The 18,816-nt window shown below is 37.4% G+C and overlaps 2 protein-coding genes across 5 annotated transcripts; both read right to left on the bottom strand.

The window, feature by feature from the left end:
- Positions 1-1,938: 1,938 nt before the first annotated feature.
- abhd8a (abhydrolase domain containing 8a) lies at positions 1,939-12,674 on the bottom strand. Of its 4 annotated transcripts, XM_083524888.1 has the most exons (6): positions 12,593-12,674; positions 12,290-12,440; positions 7,182-7,948; positions 6,672-6,842; positions 5,630-5,846; positions 1,939-4,832 (listed from the first exon to the last, which is right to left on the bottom strand). In XM_083524888.1, exons 3-6 carry the CDS (start codon positions 7,928-7,930, stop codon positions 4,620-4,622), a joined length of 1,350 nt encoding a protein of 449 aa, XP_083381014.1. In that variant the 5' UTR covers positions 7,931-7,948; positions 12,290-12,440; positions 12,593-12,674; the 3' UTR covers positions 1,939-4,619. The 4 variants fall into 4 exon arrangements, with proteins under 4 accessions (XP_083381014.1, XP_083381013.1, XP_083381015.1 ...); XM_083524887.1 differs by lacking the exon at positions 12,593-12,674 and having other exon boundaries at positions 12,290-12,586; XM_083524889.1 differs by lacking the exon at positions 12,593-12,674 and having other exon boundaries at positions 7,182-7,943; positions 12,290-12,586.
- Positions 12,675-13,571: 897 nt separating this feature from the next.
- Positions 13,572-18,081, bottom strand: LOC310717184 (cathepsin Z). The gene is made up of 6 exons (XM_083524904.1): positions 17,834-18,081; positions 16,855-17,018; positions 16,036-16,215; positions 14,418-14,568; positions 14,160-14,325; positions 13,572-13,903 (listed from the first exon to the last, which is right to left on the bottom strand). Exons 1-6 carry the CDS (start codon positions 17,971-17,973, stop codon positions 13,790-13,792), a joined length of 915 nt encoding a protein of 304 aa, XP_083381030.1. The 5' UTR covers positions 17,974-18,081; the 3' UTR covers positions 13,572-13,789.
- Positions 18,082-18,816: the final 735 nt, after the last annotated feature.

Here is an 18,816-nt window from a genome sequence, read left to right as displayed (position 1 = left end):
TCCTGTAAACATTTCTGTAAAATTATATGAAACACCAGTTGGGAAATGTGTTATTTTATGCCTTATGACAAATCAGATCCAGAAAATGTCTTGTAAAATGACCACACATTATGAAAGAGTGTTTGATTCGCAGGTATGATATGATGTGAACCGCTGCACCTGTGAGTAAGAGCTATGAGATTATATAATTGAGATGAAATGCAGTGCCAAAAGTTAATAGCAGGTGACATAGTCATAGCATTACTTTTCCATGTGCGAGTTAAGAGCTGACTTCATATTTGATGAGTTACTAAGTGCAAAAATATGCAGGAGGGTGGGGTGGCCAAGCATTCAATATAAAGGATACGCTCCGAAGCTGCTGTGATGATGACTGCTTCGAGAGTGTGAAGTGTAAATATTTGGCTGTTTCTAATTAATCGGTTTCCTGACAGCCATTTCAAGTTTTGACAAAATTTTGACTTTACAGCTAATTTCAAGCGTTCACGGGAAAATGACTAACGTGACTTGCAACGCAGTGTAAGCTCTGTATTGACAGTTTTAATGACAAAAAAAATCTGTTTTATTCATTAAACTCTTCAGGTAGGTTCAGATTAAAAATTTTTACACTAAAATGCCTGAGATGCAAGCAAGTGCACTTCATCTGTACAGGTTTTCTCAACCAGCAGCGCCCTCTAGTGGTCACCAATACAACAAGACACAGGTTTGCAGCTTTTTCCCCTTGTGTTTTTCTTGGTTATTTTTATAGGTATGCATGTAAATTGTTGCTGTTGGTCTTCTTATCAGCCTGCAACCGAAACCCATAGGCAGCTCAATTAAAGAAAAAAACCCATCCTAAATGGCTTCGACATGAATCCATAGACTCGACACCTAATCCTCAATGGTGTCCAGGATTTATTTTATAATTCATAGTTGACCTTTTAAAACGCTTTTCATCGAATATAATAAAGGGAGCAATTTTGCTTTTACTGGAGTAATATTTTAATAACTACTATTTTTTGCTAACTACCTGAGCCATAACACAACTGTACTGTAGCTGATTTCTTTCTCCAGTCCTTTTACACTGCATGTTTTAATCATGGGATATTTAGACTTGACTTGAGACAAGAAGCTCTTGCTCATTTCAATTTCGAAGCTAGTTTATGTTTATAGATTTAAAAAATAAATGGATGTTTAATGACACTTGCAATAATGTCAGTGCAACAGACAACTTACATACATACATACATTTAGCACCAGAATCTTTAGACACACCAAAAGTATTTTGGTATGAACATATTTCATGTGTGGATTTTTCCTTTAATGTCATGACTAAAAGGGAATAAAAGAAAAGTACAATAAAATGCCTACCTTATGTAATGTAATTGTCTATTATCTAAAAACACTTCTCTAAACATTTTTTCAAGCCATTAAACACTCACAGAGCTGCTTTTTTATGTAGGTTTTTTATTGTTTACATTATATATATATATATATATATATATATATATATATATATATATATATATATATATATATATATATATATATATATATATATATTCACACATTTCAGGCAGTGTGTGTCTGATAGATTGTATAACATAGCTCTCTGGCATAGACTGAACCACGAATAGTAGTACACTGTAGAGTAGAGCACTGAAACTGCGCACACACACACACACCCACACACACACACACACACACACACACACACCGAGGAAGAGCATTAATCGTAAATGTCAAAACTGAGCTCCTCATTTTCTTCACTTGTTCTTAAAGAGAAAAGTCTAAATCTTTCAACACCCTCTTACAGTATGCAGTCGTTCTTGTTCAGTAAGCGAACATCCTTTAACGTGTAGCAACTTGTGCACTGCACCTGAAGCTACTTCTTTCAGTCGCTAAATATTCAACACTCTTTATCAGTGTACTTATTTTCACTTAGGTTCACACTTACACCAATTGCTCATACTTGGCATAATCGTTTATTAGCAGCGCAAAGTGAGAGCTGAGTTATTTTAGTGTGGTTTCTTCCCCCGAAACAAGATAGTGATAAAAAAAAAGAAAGAATATTGGCATACTGATTTGTCCTGGCAGTAATTATTACATAGTAGTGTTACACATCAGCTTTTAGGAAACGGTATTGCTGCAAAAACAAACACACACAAAAAAAAAACACCGTCATGAACGATCATGTGATTACCCGAGTCTATAATGTTGGATATACACTGGATCATGTCTATGTGTCTTGAGGAATTCATCCTACTAGGGATAGAGTTATAACGATGGTGTGAAGATTGTTAAAAGCTACAGTGGAACGTAATGATCATAAATACCATGCCTATAAATGCTACTTGTGCTTTAGCAATGGTTTCACATCACAAAGGTTTTGATAAAGAAGAATGAATACATCTTGTATTGGGTATAAACAGATTTGCTCTAAAACAGTGTTCCTCCATTTTGCATGCATAATAATTCTCTTAGAGATTTTTATACAACAACGTAGTGTAGTGACTGACAGTCTTCGATTAGACCTGCAAGCACTGATATTAATGCTGTTTAAATGCTCTCCCTCTTCTCTGTGTATATGCAGACACAACAGACATCTGGTCATCCTCCAAGGTAAATAATGAAATCAGTTTAATAAAAAAAAGTTTATATATATCAATTTGTAATTCTCGAATTTATCTCAGAACTTTGGGATCCTTAATTCTCATAAAAAAAAATAATAAAATCCTAAATTCTGTGTTGCTTTTTCTGTGTTTTACTGCATCATAATCATTGCATTATCCTGACAGCAAAGCGCAATGTACGTTGCATTTATTAACTCGGGTGAGATGATTTTCGATTGAAAATAAAATATTGCAAAAAAGCTGTCCTTTTTCATTTCTTTTTAATTTTAAGATGAGGCTGAAATGAATGATCTCGAATGACATGGGTGTTTCTCATCAACGTGTGTCTCAGCAAAACGGTGATGCAAAAGCGTGACGTTAAAGGAGCATGACGTGGCTGATTAACAGAAGAAAATATCAGCAGGATTTTTACAGGTGAAAAAAAAAAAACATCTAGTGAGCATATCTGCTGAAAACATCACTCACAGTAAATTCATTTGTATGAGTGTGTCCCAGGAAACGCGGTAAAACAAAATGATTTATCCTCTTGCCCCCCAGAAAAAATTTTGAGGGAAGTAATAAAGGCAACGTATATGGACCCTTTAGATTTTCTGCAATGCACTTCCTGCCTCACACTGACCAAGCCGTCCTCTCATTTACCATGCAGGCAATTTACTGTCTGTTGTTATGGCAACCTGCATCTTTATATATCCTTGATCTGTGCTTTGCTCATGAGTCACCATCTCTGTACTTCTGTTTATTTCCGAAAGTCATGTCCTGTTCCTTTGCATAATCACTCAATGTGCAGCAATTTACACAAATACGAACACTGCCATATGACACTGATGTCTCCAGTAGAGTCTTAAAGTTGGTCATGCTTGTTTACCAGTCTTAAAGTTATTTTTAACAGTATTTTGTTTTTCTAGCTTATTCCCTGGGTGTTATTAGAGCACCAAAACCATATCAGTGGTACATTACTCTCTCTCTTCCTCTCTCTTTCTTGCTCTCTTTCTCTCTCTCTCTCTCTCTTCCTCTCTGTGGCAGAGCTGTGAATGCACCACCAACACATCATTTCCTCCAATTTCTTGTTGCTAGGAGACAAGAACATGCTTCTGCTGACAGAATTTTCTTCTCATTGCATTTGTGTTCTCCGTCCCTGCACTTAGTCGCAAATCTGCACTTTGCGTTTGTTTAAAGAAAACATTAATTTGTTAACAAAAAAACCCATTAAAACAGTGCTAACAGTAACAGTGTCATTTTAGTATTTAAGTTATGGCCTACATAACAGCCTCAATTATTCAACGAGGACAGAGGAAATGCCTTCGAATTAAATATTTATTATATAAATATTATGTTTTTCATTGTTTTCCTTTCCAGCCTGCTATTTTTTTTATCCTCCTAAGACTGTAAGCGTGTGTTATATGGGAAGACAATATCACTACTATATTTTTCCTCATAATTATCAGTGTTACATTGAACAAATAACAATGTTCAGATACAGCATGTTAAACATGACAGAGATTTGGCTCTTATCCTCTCCCCGCTTTGATGCACTCATGTGGATCACAAAAGATCTGACACAATGGATTTACGAGCGGTGCATGAGCATGGGGACACTTCCATAGTCCCAAAGAAATCAGTTTGTAACTTTCCAGTTGGAGCTATCACACTTCTGCAGCCAACAGACAGAGTTTCAGTTCTTTTGTTGATACACCACAAGAAGAAAAGATATTTGTCCAAACGGTAGCAGAGAGATATGACACCAATGAAATGTAATAAACCACGATTTCTGGTCTGAAAGTAGGTTTATGCTTTCATTTCGTTTTGTTTTTTTTCTTTTCCTTTTATCCTCTGGCCTGCGTTAGCCGAGTCTCTTGAATCGCTCTTGCTGTCTTGATGCAACTTGCTCGAACCCTCAATCTTCCGCTCCAGAAAATTAGCTTTCAGCCTGGGTGATCACTCCACCTCATACAGCTTGCCATCAAGAGCCTTCTGATTGGTCTGCCCAACAAAAACACCGGTCCCAATCGGTTATTTGTTTACAGGCTTGTTGGATTTTTGTGTGCCAGTGCTTTCGTCAGTCGTGGTGTCTGTAGCAGGTGTATCATCTGCACAATCCTTTCTGGTGATGTCTGGCTCCCAGAGAAAGAACTCATGTAGAAGTGTGTTGACTGTGTCTGGGCATTCCATCATAACCATGTGGCTGCCCTCCTCGATCACTTTCAAGAAGGCAAATAGGAGAATCTGGAAATACAGAGAACGTCAGATAATCCGTGACCACGCAACACCTGCTCGTCATGCTCATTCATGTATTATCCTGTCAGCCAATCATGTGGCAGCAGTGAAATTCATTAAGTCATACTTCAGAGCTTTGGATAACTGATTGTTGGATCACTTTCTACAAAATTTTTTGCTGTGTTGAGATTAGAAGCATTTTAGGACATGCAAGATGCTGAATTTTTGGGCTTCAACAGCAAAAGAAATACACCTTGGGTTCCACTCTGTCAGCCAAGAGCAGAACTCCGAACTTAGAATGTGCAAAAAGCCTCACCACATGTTCGATTTAGATTATGTGAAGCATCGTGCATAAAATTCTTTGTGATTTTACAGTTCCTATAGAGTTTATAAAGTATTTGAATAAAACTTTCAGTCAGAGCTTCTATAATTTTATGGAAACTTATTGAACACCTTCTAACCAATCAGATTTAAGAATTTGACAGTCGTTTGGAATAAAATGTTTAAGAATCGTCGAAACACTCCTCAGTCAAATAAAAGAAGGCCTTTGTTTCATTCAGTAACCATCTGCCACTTCTGTGGGGGCATCTGAAATTACATAATGCTTCTTAATGAACAATACATTCATTACAGCACAGAGATCTAGTTGTTTATGGTTGTCTTGTCATCTATGACGTTATCTTTAGGCTACTGGTAGATCCCGAAGAAAACTCCATGATCTTATTTAATAAGAAGATGCTAAGTATTTTCATTTGCACTTTTATTTTTGTACTTTTCTTTCATTTATTATTTATATTTCACTATACCTCGGCCATTCGTTGATCCTCATCCATTGGCACAAACTTGTCGTAAAGGCCATGAACAAGCAAGATGGGGACAGTAAGCTCGGCATGGTACACCTCGTCTCCCTCGGGCCAGTACTGACCGCTCATCATGGCCCGCAGCACGAACGGGGACACGTTAAAAGCATTGCCCTCCTTCAGCAGCTGTTTCTCTTTAGCGCCCTGTCTGGCAAATCCAGCCCTGAGACGGTGAGAGGATGAGAAGTAGGTAAAAGAAACAGTAATAGGGAGATAGTAGAGAGAAAGAGAGAGAGATGACATTGTGAGAGAAAGCAACAGAGAGCAAAGTCAAACAATTAATACATTGCTACCACAGTACTAACATAATGGCTATAAATGGTGTCATTAATAACAGCTAAAGAGCTATTAGTTGCTTTTTATTAGTGCAATTACATTTAGCTGAATACCCATGTGACATACGACCAATAAAAAACTAAAATAAATGCCATTGGGGTACAATTTACCTGCTTAGCTACCATTTTAATGACCACAATTATATTACCTAGTAATGTGGTGAGTTTGTATTTGAGAAAAGCCCAGTATAAGATATTAAATTAGCAGTAAATGCTACTAGCTTCTGCACATTTTTTCACTGCCATAGCCTTTATATTTATTTGCTGTACGTATATTTGTATATTTATCTGCACTTGTCCCAATTTGCACAATCGCTACTATTTGTACTATTTGATGCTAAACTGCTAACCTGCTAAACTGTTTACACTTCTGGTAGATGCCAAACTCAAATGTGACAGATTTTTTAACTGTATCGCTGTGTGAACTGCAAAAAGCACACTGAATATGACATTGTCGATTCCAGTTTACTGAAATACGATATGTATCTGATATATGTTTGTGTGTATCCTCAATCCTGTAAGGCAGAACGAGATTTGTGCACCTTTTACATCAGTTCATAATCAGATTTTGTAAGTAAAACGGATTTGGGCCACTTTTGCCTTCTGTGTGAATGTAGCCTTTTACTGATTGCACTTTTTTGCGCAATTCATACTTGAGGAAGCTCCACGCCAGACAAGGCGACAAGCAGTGCAGGACACAGGAGGGCAACTGGAAGATGGAACAGAGGCTTGGCTCCAGCGCTGTGGGGCCTCCACCATTTATCATCACAACCTTATGTACCTGCTCTGGGTACTCATGTGCCAGAAACGTGCAGAAGGACACCCTTGAATGAAGAGAGTAAGGGGCAACATGTTAGATTTGTTCATTTTTATCAGATTTTAAATATTGGCAAATATTTAAATTAAAAATATAAAAAAAATGCCACTGTCACATTTATAAAAAATAAATAAATAAATAAATAAAACTCCCCCTTATTTATAAGACCATTTCTCTCTAATCTCTTAAATTCCCCTAAACCCTCTTACCCTCCTTCTCCTCTAATTCCTTTTGCCTAAAAGCCCTTGCCTATATGAATACAAATATATTTATCTTTCTCTGTATGTGGGGCCAAAACAGCTGATCCAATGTCAGCATGTTTAAAAAACCTTATGCCTAAACTCACCCGTATGAATGGCCAATGAGGATGTTGCGGTTGCGAGCATATCTCTTGAAAATGGCACGTAGATCCTCAGCCAGGGCGTAGAAAGTGTAAGCAGCCGCTATCTGAGGGGCAGTGCTGGCTCCATGCCCTGCCAGATCTGGTGCGATGACCTCGTAGCCCAATTTGGAGAAGAAGTCCAACTGACGACCCCAGATGTCCAGTGAGCCTCCAACACCATGGATGAAGAAAAGCGCCACGTCCGAGTGCGTCCCCTTACAGCTGCTAATACATCTCTCCGAGTCAATGAGAACTGTACGCTTGGGCTTCCTCTTGCGCCGCCTCGGTGGTGGAGCTGGTTTCTGTTGGTCCGATGCCTGAATAGGAGGAGAAGCTGGTTTGGGTTCTGGGGACGAAGGAGCAGTGAAGTAATCAGCGAGCTCTACTTCCACGGTGCTGCACTGCTCCACATCTCCATTGGGGCAATGAAGGATCTCAGATCGCAACACGTCCCCCAGGTTCTCAATCACCAGCTGGCCATTACGGTAGACGGTGATCTTGCGCTTGCAGTGAACACTGGTACCCTGCTCCTGCTCTGGATTGGCAGGACGCTCAGGCAGAACATGACGCACACGCAAAACACGACCCGGCTTCACCTCTACAAACTCGAACCCATCAGAAGGAGCAGCGCCCGATGGCTTCACAGGCAACACCACATTTCCACTTTTGCCTGTCAGGCAGCACAGGATGCCCTCTGTGATGCTCGTCAGCATGGTGCTCGCTCACCTGGACTAATGTATAGAGAGTCTGATCAGTGTCATCAATCGATGGTAAAATTCATATGGTCTGATTTTAAACATACACATACTGTAGTTAAATCAAACTATAAATATATTTATGCATAATCACTGTGTAACATTGTACCGATTGTTGAGTGTTTCTGATTTTTCGACGATTGAAAATAATTGGTCTTCTTTCTGACATGCAAAAGTCATCAGGAAAGAGGATTTTTGCCCTTTCTCTTTCGCAAGTAATCTCTAAATACCACCAATAAGTGGTGGCTCAGTGTTTACTGTAAAGTAGGTTGTGGTTTCAAATCCCAGACCTGCCAGCCTGTCACAGTTGGGTGCTTGAACCTGATGTATAACCCTCAATTACATGACTGTATCCTGTTTATCCTGTTGTAGGCCACTTTGAATAAAAGCATCATTGAAATGAAATAACATAATTGTAATGATCTGGACTCGAGTATATCAAACGAGATATGTCCTTGACCTGGGTTCAGCTACAGTACAGTAGACCAGCACTGGCACAAAGCATTTATTTTACAGCGTGGGCTTTTGTGTTGTGCCCTAGAAATAAACAAGCAGAGTGACTCACACAAAAGAAGCTGCATGCAATTGCTGATGCGGTGCCTGACAGCTGCTGTCAACCTACACTGTATAAGGACATTCGGAGGAGCTAGTGAATGCTGAAAGGTTTTTCAGGCAGCTTCCGGATCCACTTTTTTTTTTTCAAGCAGTAGAAGCACACTCATACACAAGTCCTCACCTGCTTTTGTTTTAAACGTGCTTCGATCCGGAATGGAAATCTTTTTAATACCAAAGCAAACACGATTAAGACCAAACACTCACCCACATAAATGACCTCCAATTCCATTCACATAAGCCATAATGGTAATATAATATGAAGCATGTGGCTTAGCTGTACTGTGTGTGGGTGAAAAAAAGACACGTCAATTCACCTCGACATTGATTTAAAAATACCCATGGCTCCAAAAACACCACCATACTTCTTTTGGGCACTGAGGGAAAAAAAAAAAAAAAGCAGCCTATGGCATGACTGCACAACTGTCATACAAATGAAGGCTAATTTGGGTTGGATTTCATTCGAGTGTGAAAGCCTGCCTGACTGCCGTTGTGTAATCATGCAACTTGCACAGGCAGACAATGGTCAAAATTGGATTTTTGCTGACTAGGTGCTTGTTGTATGCCTCTTATATAGACAGCATTGTAGTCAAATCGATTCAGAGCTATTAAGCATGATGTTGTGCAGTCATTTTCTGTTTTTTAATCCTCCTATTGTGTCAAACCCAATTTTGCACATATAAAATTCTGCAGAGATACAGGAAATACATTAAATATCAAATGTCTGGCCTTCCACAACACCAGAACAAGTGTCCTCCACCTGTGTTTCCTATTTAACTCTTTTTAGCACTTTATTTCTAATCTGTAGAGTGCACCTGCTCACCAGTAGCTTGGCACAGCATTAGTCAGCACGCTGGCTTTTGTAAGTGCTGATGAGAGCTGACAGACTAACGATTAGTTGCTGAGAACGCAGGGTCGCGATTCCTGTCGATCTGCTCTTCACAAGCAGCGTTCCGAGCTGCAGGGAGAAATATGAGCACTTATCAAGGCTGTCTCACTGATACACTCCCTGTCTGGCTGGCTTTTTTTTTTTTTAAGGGCCGCATAATAACACCTGCATCCCTCATTCTCGCTCCATGGGATTTTCCCTAGCTGGGTCGCCTTAGCCACTCCTGGACATCTCCACTCATTTCTGCAAGTTCATGATGATGTGCCATGCATTATGCAGAATAAATAGTAGGTTTTCGTTTGTACATTATTTCACATCAAAGGAAGCTTCTCAACAGGAACCTACCAAAGTGTAGCTCAAAATAACTGCAGATCCTCGTGGACTAAAGTAAAATAAATATAAGTGCTTTTGATACATCTATTTAATGAGATCCGATTTCCTATCCACTGGCACTGAAGTATTATTACGTTGGTGATTGCAGAGCAAGAATTCCCTTTGCTGGATTAGGGCCAAGTGAAAAAGCTTAAGGTCATCATTGTAAAATAAAATGTAGGACCATTCTGTCTCAAGGTGTGTTGGTGGTAAAGTCATTAAACTTTTGATGTTTTTAATAGACACTGGGTGAGAATAATGAGAAAGATGAGAACAGGTTTTGTGTGGTTTTATATAGAAGGATGGACAAATTATTGGTACACAGTACATTGGAACCAGACTTGGTGTCATGGCTAAGCGTACTTTTTATTATAGTTGCATGTTTATTCCCATTGTGGTTTGGAAAACAACAAAAACGACTTCATATCCCCAACACAGTGTAGTTACTTGGAAATGTTACATTACTGTTCAATGAGGTGGTCAATGAGGTTTGGGGGCAAAAAAGAAAACCCAAAACAAAACATGGGACTGTGCACACAAGAACACTGCACCATCCATTCGGTATCCTATTATTAGAAATAATAAATGACAAATGATTTACATATGTCTGCTGTATTCATTTATTTATTTTCTCATTGAGACTTACTCAGGACATATGATTCTCTAGAACAGGGGTCACCAAACTTTTTGAAACTGAGAGCTACTTCTTGGGTACCGATTCATGTGAAGGGCTACCAGTTTGATACACACTTCTGAAATAACAAATTTGATCAATTTACCTTTAACTATATGTTATTATTAATAATCAATGATATTCATGTATGTGAAGACACTGATCATGTTAAGGATTTTTCACAATATATTATCGACAATGATTTAACAAGGTAAGAAACAAATATCAATATGCAAAACTTTTTTCTGTAAATCTCAGCAAGTATTTACATCTTCACATGATCACTTCGACAACATTTTCACCAGTTACTAACAACAAATCATGCACTACGTTGCATCATGTTTGTACAGATTATCAATTACGTAACATACAAAAATCAACTTGGAGACCAGCTGGCTCTAATCTAATATGTAACAATTTTGAAAGGTTTTTTTTTTTATATTGTCATTTTTAAATTCACACCAATGCAAGTGTGATTTAAAAAAAAAAAAAAAGAGATACAGCTCACTTTTAAGTGGTACTATGGTAAGCTATTTTTTTTTTTAGAAAAGGTCCGCGGGTGACTCATGTGGTCCTTGCGGGCGACCTGGTGCCCCATGTTGGTGACCCCCTGCTCTAGAATTAGAAATGCATCATTCTATGAGTAATCTTGAAGTAAAACATTGGGTTTACATTGTTTCAGGACATACATTTACTACGTCAGCCTTGCTTCTAGATGCTGCAGTGCATTTTCTTGACTATCGTTTGGCAAAAGAGGGCATCCTCCGAGGTTCCCAAACTCCAATCAATGCTATGTGCAGCAAAAGGCCAGAGTTTTACACAATCGAGTTTAGAGCTGCCCAGTTAAAACAAGCCAGGTAGCCATCTAAACCATTCGCAGTGTATCAGCAGAACTCAAATCCTCTATTTGTAAATACAAACACCTACTAAAAGCCATTTTTGTGGGAATACTGCACATGTTGTCTGCAAGTTCATCACGAGACATAATTATTCCAATGCTGATGATTCGAGATTCGATTTGGCAAATAATTGTAGATCAGATTATCCTGCAGTGAGTGCAGTGTACCCATTTCCCAAAAGGAAGCTCGATAAGAGTTGCACATAGATCAATACTGAAGGTAGACAGTGAAGGCCAAGGGATACAGGGACAGGGGAGGATTTTTTTCTTGAGGCCAAAAAAAAACAAACAAGGTTTCACAAACTAAATCCAATCACAAATTTAGTCGTCTGTTTTTGGACCACTAGCAATTAATAAACAAATTCTAAATAGATTTCCAGCTTTAATAAATTATGATTGTAAAAACCCTGATAGAACGAAAGATTTCACCTGGTTATAAGAGTGGAAAATATGTATACAAGAAAATGATATATTATTGTACACAATTATACACTTGTTTGTGCAAGTTGAACATACAAATAATGACAGTACTAATGTTGTGTAATGTGATAAAAGTATTGAATGTAATGTAATGTAAATATCTGTTAAGTAAAATATTTGACATTCATATTACTGCATAGTTGACCAGGATACAGTGCATCATAACAAAGCCCATTAATAATTCATGCATTAAATATTATAGCATGTGTAATGGCATGTTTGAGGTTTATATTTGGCAATAAGACATTTTATCCAGCTGCAATAAACGTATCATTGGTATTGATGGGTTTCTGAGCAACACATCATGTTGTAGAGTCCACAATGCAGATTAGAAGATTAGTGTATATATACATATTATATATTTTAAAAAGATGCATGAATATCACAGCTCACCTGGGATGCTTATTCCTTAGCGATGGTTTCCAGTTCTGCAGAGACGCAGTGACCGACTCATCCACTCACATGGAGGGGGGGGGGACACCACCAGCAGCAGCAATGCTGTTTCTAGTCTGCGTACAATCCAGTGCTGCAGTGTAGCCGGATTCTGCACAGTGCACGAGGATCCAGCTTCACATCCAGGAGTGCATTATATATACAGAGATTATAAACAGTCATCAAAAGCCTTGCTCCGAGACAGGGGCGCGTCTCTGTGCTCAGCATCCCCGTTTCGCAGTGCACCCGGGGTGGGTTACTTACCAACCCAATGCCCTTGTTTTCTGCAGAGTCGGAGGGGGCGGAGCTTTTGAGGCTCACATTTAATTGGCACTCAAGCTGTCTAATTACTGACCGAGTGCTCGAACAAAGCAGCCAATGAGAAGCGCTTGTATTCTGTTACTAAGGTTGTCGGCCAATAAGAGCCAGCAAGAGCCTGCATCATCTATTTATCTATCTAGGGACTGGTACATGCTAGAACTGATGTAGAGAGCTGGTATTTCACTGTTTTTTTATTTTCTGTTTTTTATTTTCTAAAAATTTTACTGATATTTGGTTAAAACCTTGGTATAAAATGTTGAATGAAACAATGAAAGTGTGTTGATGTTCTTTTGTAGTGTCTTGCTTATAGACTTGGATTCGTTTTTTAATGCAAACTGTTAAATCACCAGGATAATACATTATATTTGTGTAAATATATTAAATAAAATTTTTACAATTATTTATATGAATGAATAATAAATGAAGAATAATTAGAAAACGATAAATACACCATTGGAAAAAGAAAATATGAGCATGAAAATGATCACAAACAATATTGTAATTAATCCGAAAAGCACTGCATTAATATAATACAAGAAAGAAAGAAAGATTTTTAATATTGACCACCAAAACCTTTTAACATTCTGCAGTGGTACAAACTGGGAATAAAATAGATTTAATGTCATAAAAAAAATTCTAAATATCCTAGTTATATTGATTTGTAGGGGAAAAAAATGCAGCCTGCAAAATTATAAAAAAAAAAAAAAAAAACCAATAAAAAAAGTATACAAATATAAAAGTACATTATAATTCTAGTCAAATTTACTTCCAGACTCTAGTTGTACAGAATGCAAAAACATATAACGGTTTACATGCGTATGCGAGAACTGATTTGTCCATACTTGTATTAGGTCTTATTCTTTTTTCTTTTTAATACATTAACCAAGACATTGGTAATAAAAAATTATTTGCAAATTGCAGGTTAAAATTAAACCTTTTTTTATAAAAACTTTTTAAATTAAAATCAAACAGCAGGCAATAATAAACCATGAACGCATTTCACCTGGGAAAAAAAATGAACTCTATTACTAACAACACTGCCATTTGTAATGGTTTAATAATGCCTATATTACATGTTGCCCTCTGTTGGATTCCACTCTGGACATGTGGATAAAGCTGCTCCAAACGGTTGCTCTTCCTCTAGGCCACTATGGGGTCTCCATATGCGCAGGCTTTCTCAATGGCAAGATTGTATCTGTTCCCTTTTCCCGCTTTATACGCGCTGGTGACTATCCTGGCCCAGCCCGATTCACCCTGTGGTCAAAAGTACAAATCACTGCTGTGTGTGATGCAATCATATAATATATCCGGCTCATCTTCAAAACCATTAACATTTTTCATTGGTCTGTGTGGTGCTTCATAAACTATTGGGTGCCTTATATCCTTATTATGCAATTAGAGGAATATTTTTGTTGGAGTAAACAAAAAAATAGCAATGTAAACAACTGTCTTTTCTGACACAGGTCATATACAAAGTCTTCTGGCTGTACAGATAAGAATGATAGCTCACCCAAAACTCGCCCCAGGAGTTCCTGACTATCCAATACTCTATTCCATCATGGGTGACTCCCCAGCCTGCCACAGATATGATGTGGTTCATGAGTGGGAAGATATGAAACTCTGAAAACACGCCTCCCTTATATGCCTCAAGACGTTTAGTTGCCATGATTCCACAGCTGCCATGCGAAGAAGATGAAGATGGAAGAGGATCATGTTTAAACATTAGGAAAGAGCATATGGCAGTGTATATATGAAGTAGGACACTTGCCTGATTGGGCCATTTTTGTAGATCTCAGCTTTCATCTGATCTCGTCCTGAAATCTCACCGTAGTCTCCTACTTTCCACGTAGTGTAGTTCTTTACAACCGAACAGGACCCGAAGAATGAGCACGTGCCACATTGATTAAATTGATCACATTCTACAAACACAGAAATTGGGTAGATGGAGAACCAACCTCATGCTTTTAGGTCCAGGTACCTTCTGGTCATTTAATTTTCAGTTTAGAAAGAGAATTTGAAAAAAAAAATAATAATAACCTTTGTTTTTTAATGTTCTTCTAATACTCCAGAGCCAAACTGCAAAATACACACAACATGTATTTGAATAAAAGTAGAGATACAATCGGTAAAATATTACTCCAGTACCGAAAGTTCTATGATTTTTATGGTTATAATGTTCCTATTATCATTTTTATCACAAGACTCTTTACTTAATCAACTCAGTTTGTGAAAACACTCTGTTACTCATAGCAGAAAAATCTATTAATAGAATGATAATAATGAGTCAAACACTGATTATCTATTAAAATGATCATTTTAAACCTTTTCAACTATTTAAAAAAATCGTGCAAATGAGGCCACGGGTGTTGTGACGAGTTCGATTCTGGAGTTTCCTCCATCATTTATTCCTCTCCATATGTTCTGCTTGCTGTTGAACTGATGCTGAACTGTATGTTGGTGATAAGTAAATACCACCAAGCACCAATCAAAACACAACAGGAACAAGAGCTCACGCTCGACCATGATTGGTGCGTTGATTTTCTACGTGTTTGACAGTTAAGTTTTTATCCACTCATGATTAAAAACGAGCAAATGATTTTGCAAAATGTAGCTGAGTAAAAAGTCAGATATTTTTTAATTGTAGTGAAGTTAGAGTCTCCCCAAATAGAAATACTTTACTAAAGTACAGATACGCAAAAAAAAAAAAGCTACTTAAATAGAGTAACGAATTACATTTACATTGTTATTGTCCAATACTGGACCCAAACAAGTCAAGTGACCTCATTTAAAAGAAGTTTTGTCAAAAATTGCAGACATCAATCCAATAAAAATGAATGTAAAATAGCTCAATCCAAATAAAAGAAAATTACAGGTATTAAGTAGTGCAACTGCCTATATAGACTGTATAAGCCCCGCCCACTTCTAATCTAAACATGGCTAAGCATAGCTGTCCTGAAAATGCTGTGACGTACTGCTTTTGTAGTTCTGCAATTACACATAAAAGAAAAAATTATTTCTCTCTTTTACTTTCCCTTTATTATTTTTTTTTTTTTGCATAAACAAAGAAACGTGAAAATGACTTGTTTTTCCGTAGTTTGGTTCTGGAATATTCTGAGAAAATAAAAATCACATTTTTCAAAAAATTCTCTTTTTAAAATTAAAATTAAATGTAAAACAAAATGTAAAATAATTGTTTTTAAGAAGAAAATTGTATGTCCACGGATCCTGTTACAGCGAGAGTCCTGTTTAACTTTTCTGATTTATACTTAAGTGCACAAAATTACATTTAAATGAAATATGTTTATTTATTACATATGATCGAGGAGCTACATTCATTTGTTACTAATTTACTAATTTTGTGTTCATAACATGAATTCTGTTCTTACTTTGATTTCGCGCCTGGTAGTTGTTGCAGGTTTCGTCTGGAATGCCCTCGTCATGTGCGTAAGCATACACACCCATGTGATCACCTCCAAAACAAGAGCCGGCCCTTCCACAGTCAATAACGTTCTGGACGGACAGGTAAGCGGACGGCCATGCCCCTTTTCTTTTGATGTTTATACGATCTTATGAGGGGGAAAAAAACAACGGGATGTTTTTTTTGTTCGTATTAAAAAGAATTCAGAATGTGCAACCTGCTGTTGTGAATTTCCCATATTGAAAATAAACACACTGCTACTGCGTTTCAAACATGTGAAATAAAAATTTCCTTTGGAAAAATTTAAGTTTTACATTTTTTTATCATTATGTAGCTCATTATGTAGCTCATCCACACATCTTTTAAATTACAGCCAAAACTGTGAGAACTGCAGATTCAGAAAAATGTATTTATGCCTACTGAGTAATCAGATTCAGGAACTCCATACTGCTGTGGTATAGGTTTCATTAGGTATTTCAGCGATATGTACAATAAGCTCTTTTCTCCATTTTGAACAGGACAATAAGCACATGTTTAACTGCTATATGATGTACTTCTTTCCATCTCCACATACACTGCATAATGTATGATATAATGGCTTCTGCATACAGGTACAGCACTTCATGCACTACACGGATTCATTTGGGATTCAGCCTGTGTTCATTATCTGCATAAGAGCTACACAGGGTAGAAATGTAAGGGTTCAGTATAATGCATTATAAGTCCAGTAGGTGATCGCTTGAGATTCAGCCGTTATTAATTATGTATCATAGTCTAGGTTGTGTACCTGCGAGGGCGCTGGTGGATCCCATGGCCCAGCAAGATCCACAGTACTGAGGGATGTGTTGATTGCGCGTCACACTCGCGTAGTTGATCCCATCGATGTTACGCCAGTCCCAGGAAGCAGGAAGTTCAGTGATGTTCAAGTACTCATGAGGCCTGGGATAGGTTCTACATAAATACATATTATGCATTTCAATTGCAAAGCACTCTGAAATGATCTGCATGGAATGAATGTCCACAATACAATATAGTATAATATAATTGATTTACGTATGTTCTACAGAGATGCCCAAACTAAGGCCTATGAATGACCTTTGATTTGGCCTGCTATGGCATATACTGTATGAGAAGAGGGAAAAAGGGGGCACTGAACTTTATTGTACTATAAATGTGGCTGTTTTTGTGTTTTTATTGTACAAAAGGTTAATTGAACTAAATGAAAATAAAACTACATTCGTTATGCAGATTACAGAGTCATTCTACTTATTTACTTCTAAATATTATGAAATCATAAATGAGGGAAAACTGGGCAATTTTTATTTTAATATAATACAGTTTGGTATAATGCAACATTCACTATCAGCCTACGGCTCTTAATCAAATTAGTTATTTTTTTGCCCATTCTTTCGTGCACCTCTGCACTTCCTCTTTTTCTTCTTCCCTCTGCTCTAAGGTGAATGAACAGATAAAGACCTGGCTGCATTACAGTTCCATATCAATGATGAAAAGGCTGAAACACTGGTCTACACCGAGATGTGCAATCATTTTCTAACAATTCACTCATCTAGAGTCAATTATTCATCACACATTCACCACACTTTTGACATCTTGCTGTTGTTGTTGTTTTTTCACTACATTTTGCCTGAAATTTGTTCTTAAAACGATCTTTTGTATAAAACTAGTTCCCTACGCATCCCATCTCAGGAATGGGTAGGAAAAGTCTGTCAACCAATCAGATTGCAGCTTTTTATACATTTATGTACCTTATATAAGTAGGTCTGTTGAACTTGACTGGTTTGTAGCAAGATTTGTATATTTCCTCGACAGCAGTTCCTTTCGGCGTCTGTTCTAAAACCAACAAAATAAATAACTGCCAAAGTAAAATACCGGCTTCAGGAGCCATGATGGGATTTTAAAAGGTACCGCGGTTTAGTAAAAATACACACACACCCTTAATGCAAAAACACAGGGCATGAACAACCACAATGCATCGCGCGCTCAAGAAAAATAGAGCCGAGTTCAGCCGAAAATAGTGCCGAGTTCAGCCGAAAATTGAGCCGAGTTTAGCCGAAGTTATATCCGAGTTCAGCCGAAAATTGAGCCGAGTTTAGCCGAAGTTATATCCGAGTTCAGCCGAAAATTGTGCCGAGTTCAGCCGTAGTAATATCCGAGTTCAGCCGTAGTAATACCCGAGTTCAGCCGAAAATTGAGCCGAGTTTAGCCGAAGTTATATCCGAGTTCAGCCGAAAATTGTGCCGAGTTCAGCCGTAGTAATATCCGAGTTCAGCCGTAGTAATACCCGAGTTCAGCCGAAAATTGAGCCGAGTTTAGCCGAAGTTATATCCGAGTTTAACCGAAAATTGAGCCGAATTTAGCCGAAGTTATATCCGAAAATAGAGCCGAGTTCAGCCGTATTCAGCCGAAGCTGTTAAAGCCGCTGTAATGCAATTCCATACTGATGTCCAGTCGGATTTATTTTTATTCATATTAATTAATTCATTATCACAAAGATTGCTATGTGATTTTATTAGTCAAATGATTTACAAGTTCAATAAAATTTCCTTTAGCTGCTTGTAACAATTGTCATTCTTTGTTTGCATTATGTGATTGATTTTAAGATAAAATAAATATATAAATCGATCTAAATTTATTTATATTAATTATATATATATATATATATATATATATATATATATATATATATATATATATATATATATATATATATATATATATATATATATAT

This window comes from Silurus aristotelis (assembly GCF_946808225.1).
Source record: "Silurus aristotelis genome assembly, chromosome: 22".
Lineage (NCBI taxonomy): Eukaryota > Metazoa > Chordata > Actinopteri > Siluriformes > Siluridae > Silurus > Silurus aristotelis.
This window is presented reverse-complemented; position numbering and strand designations above follow the sequence as displayed.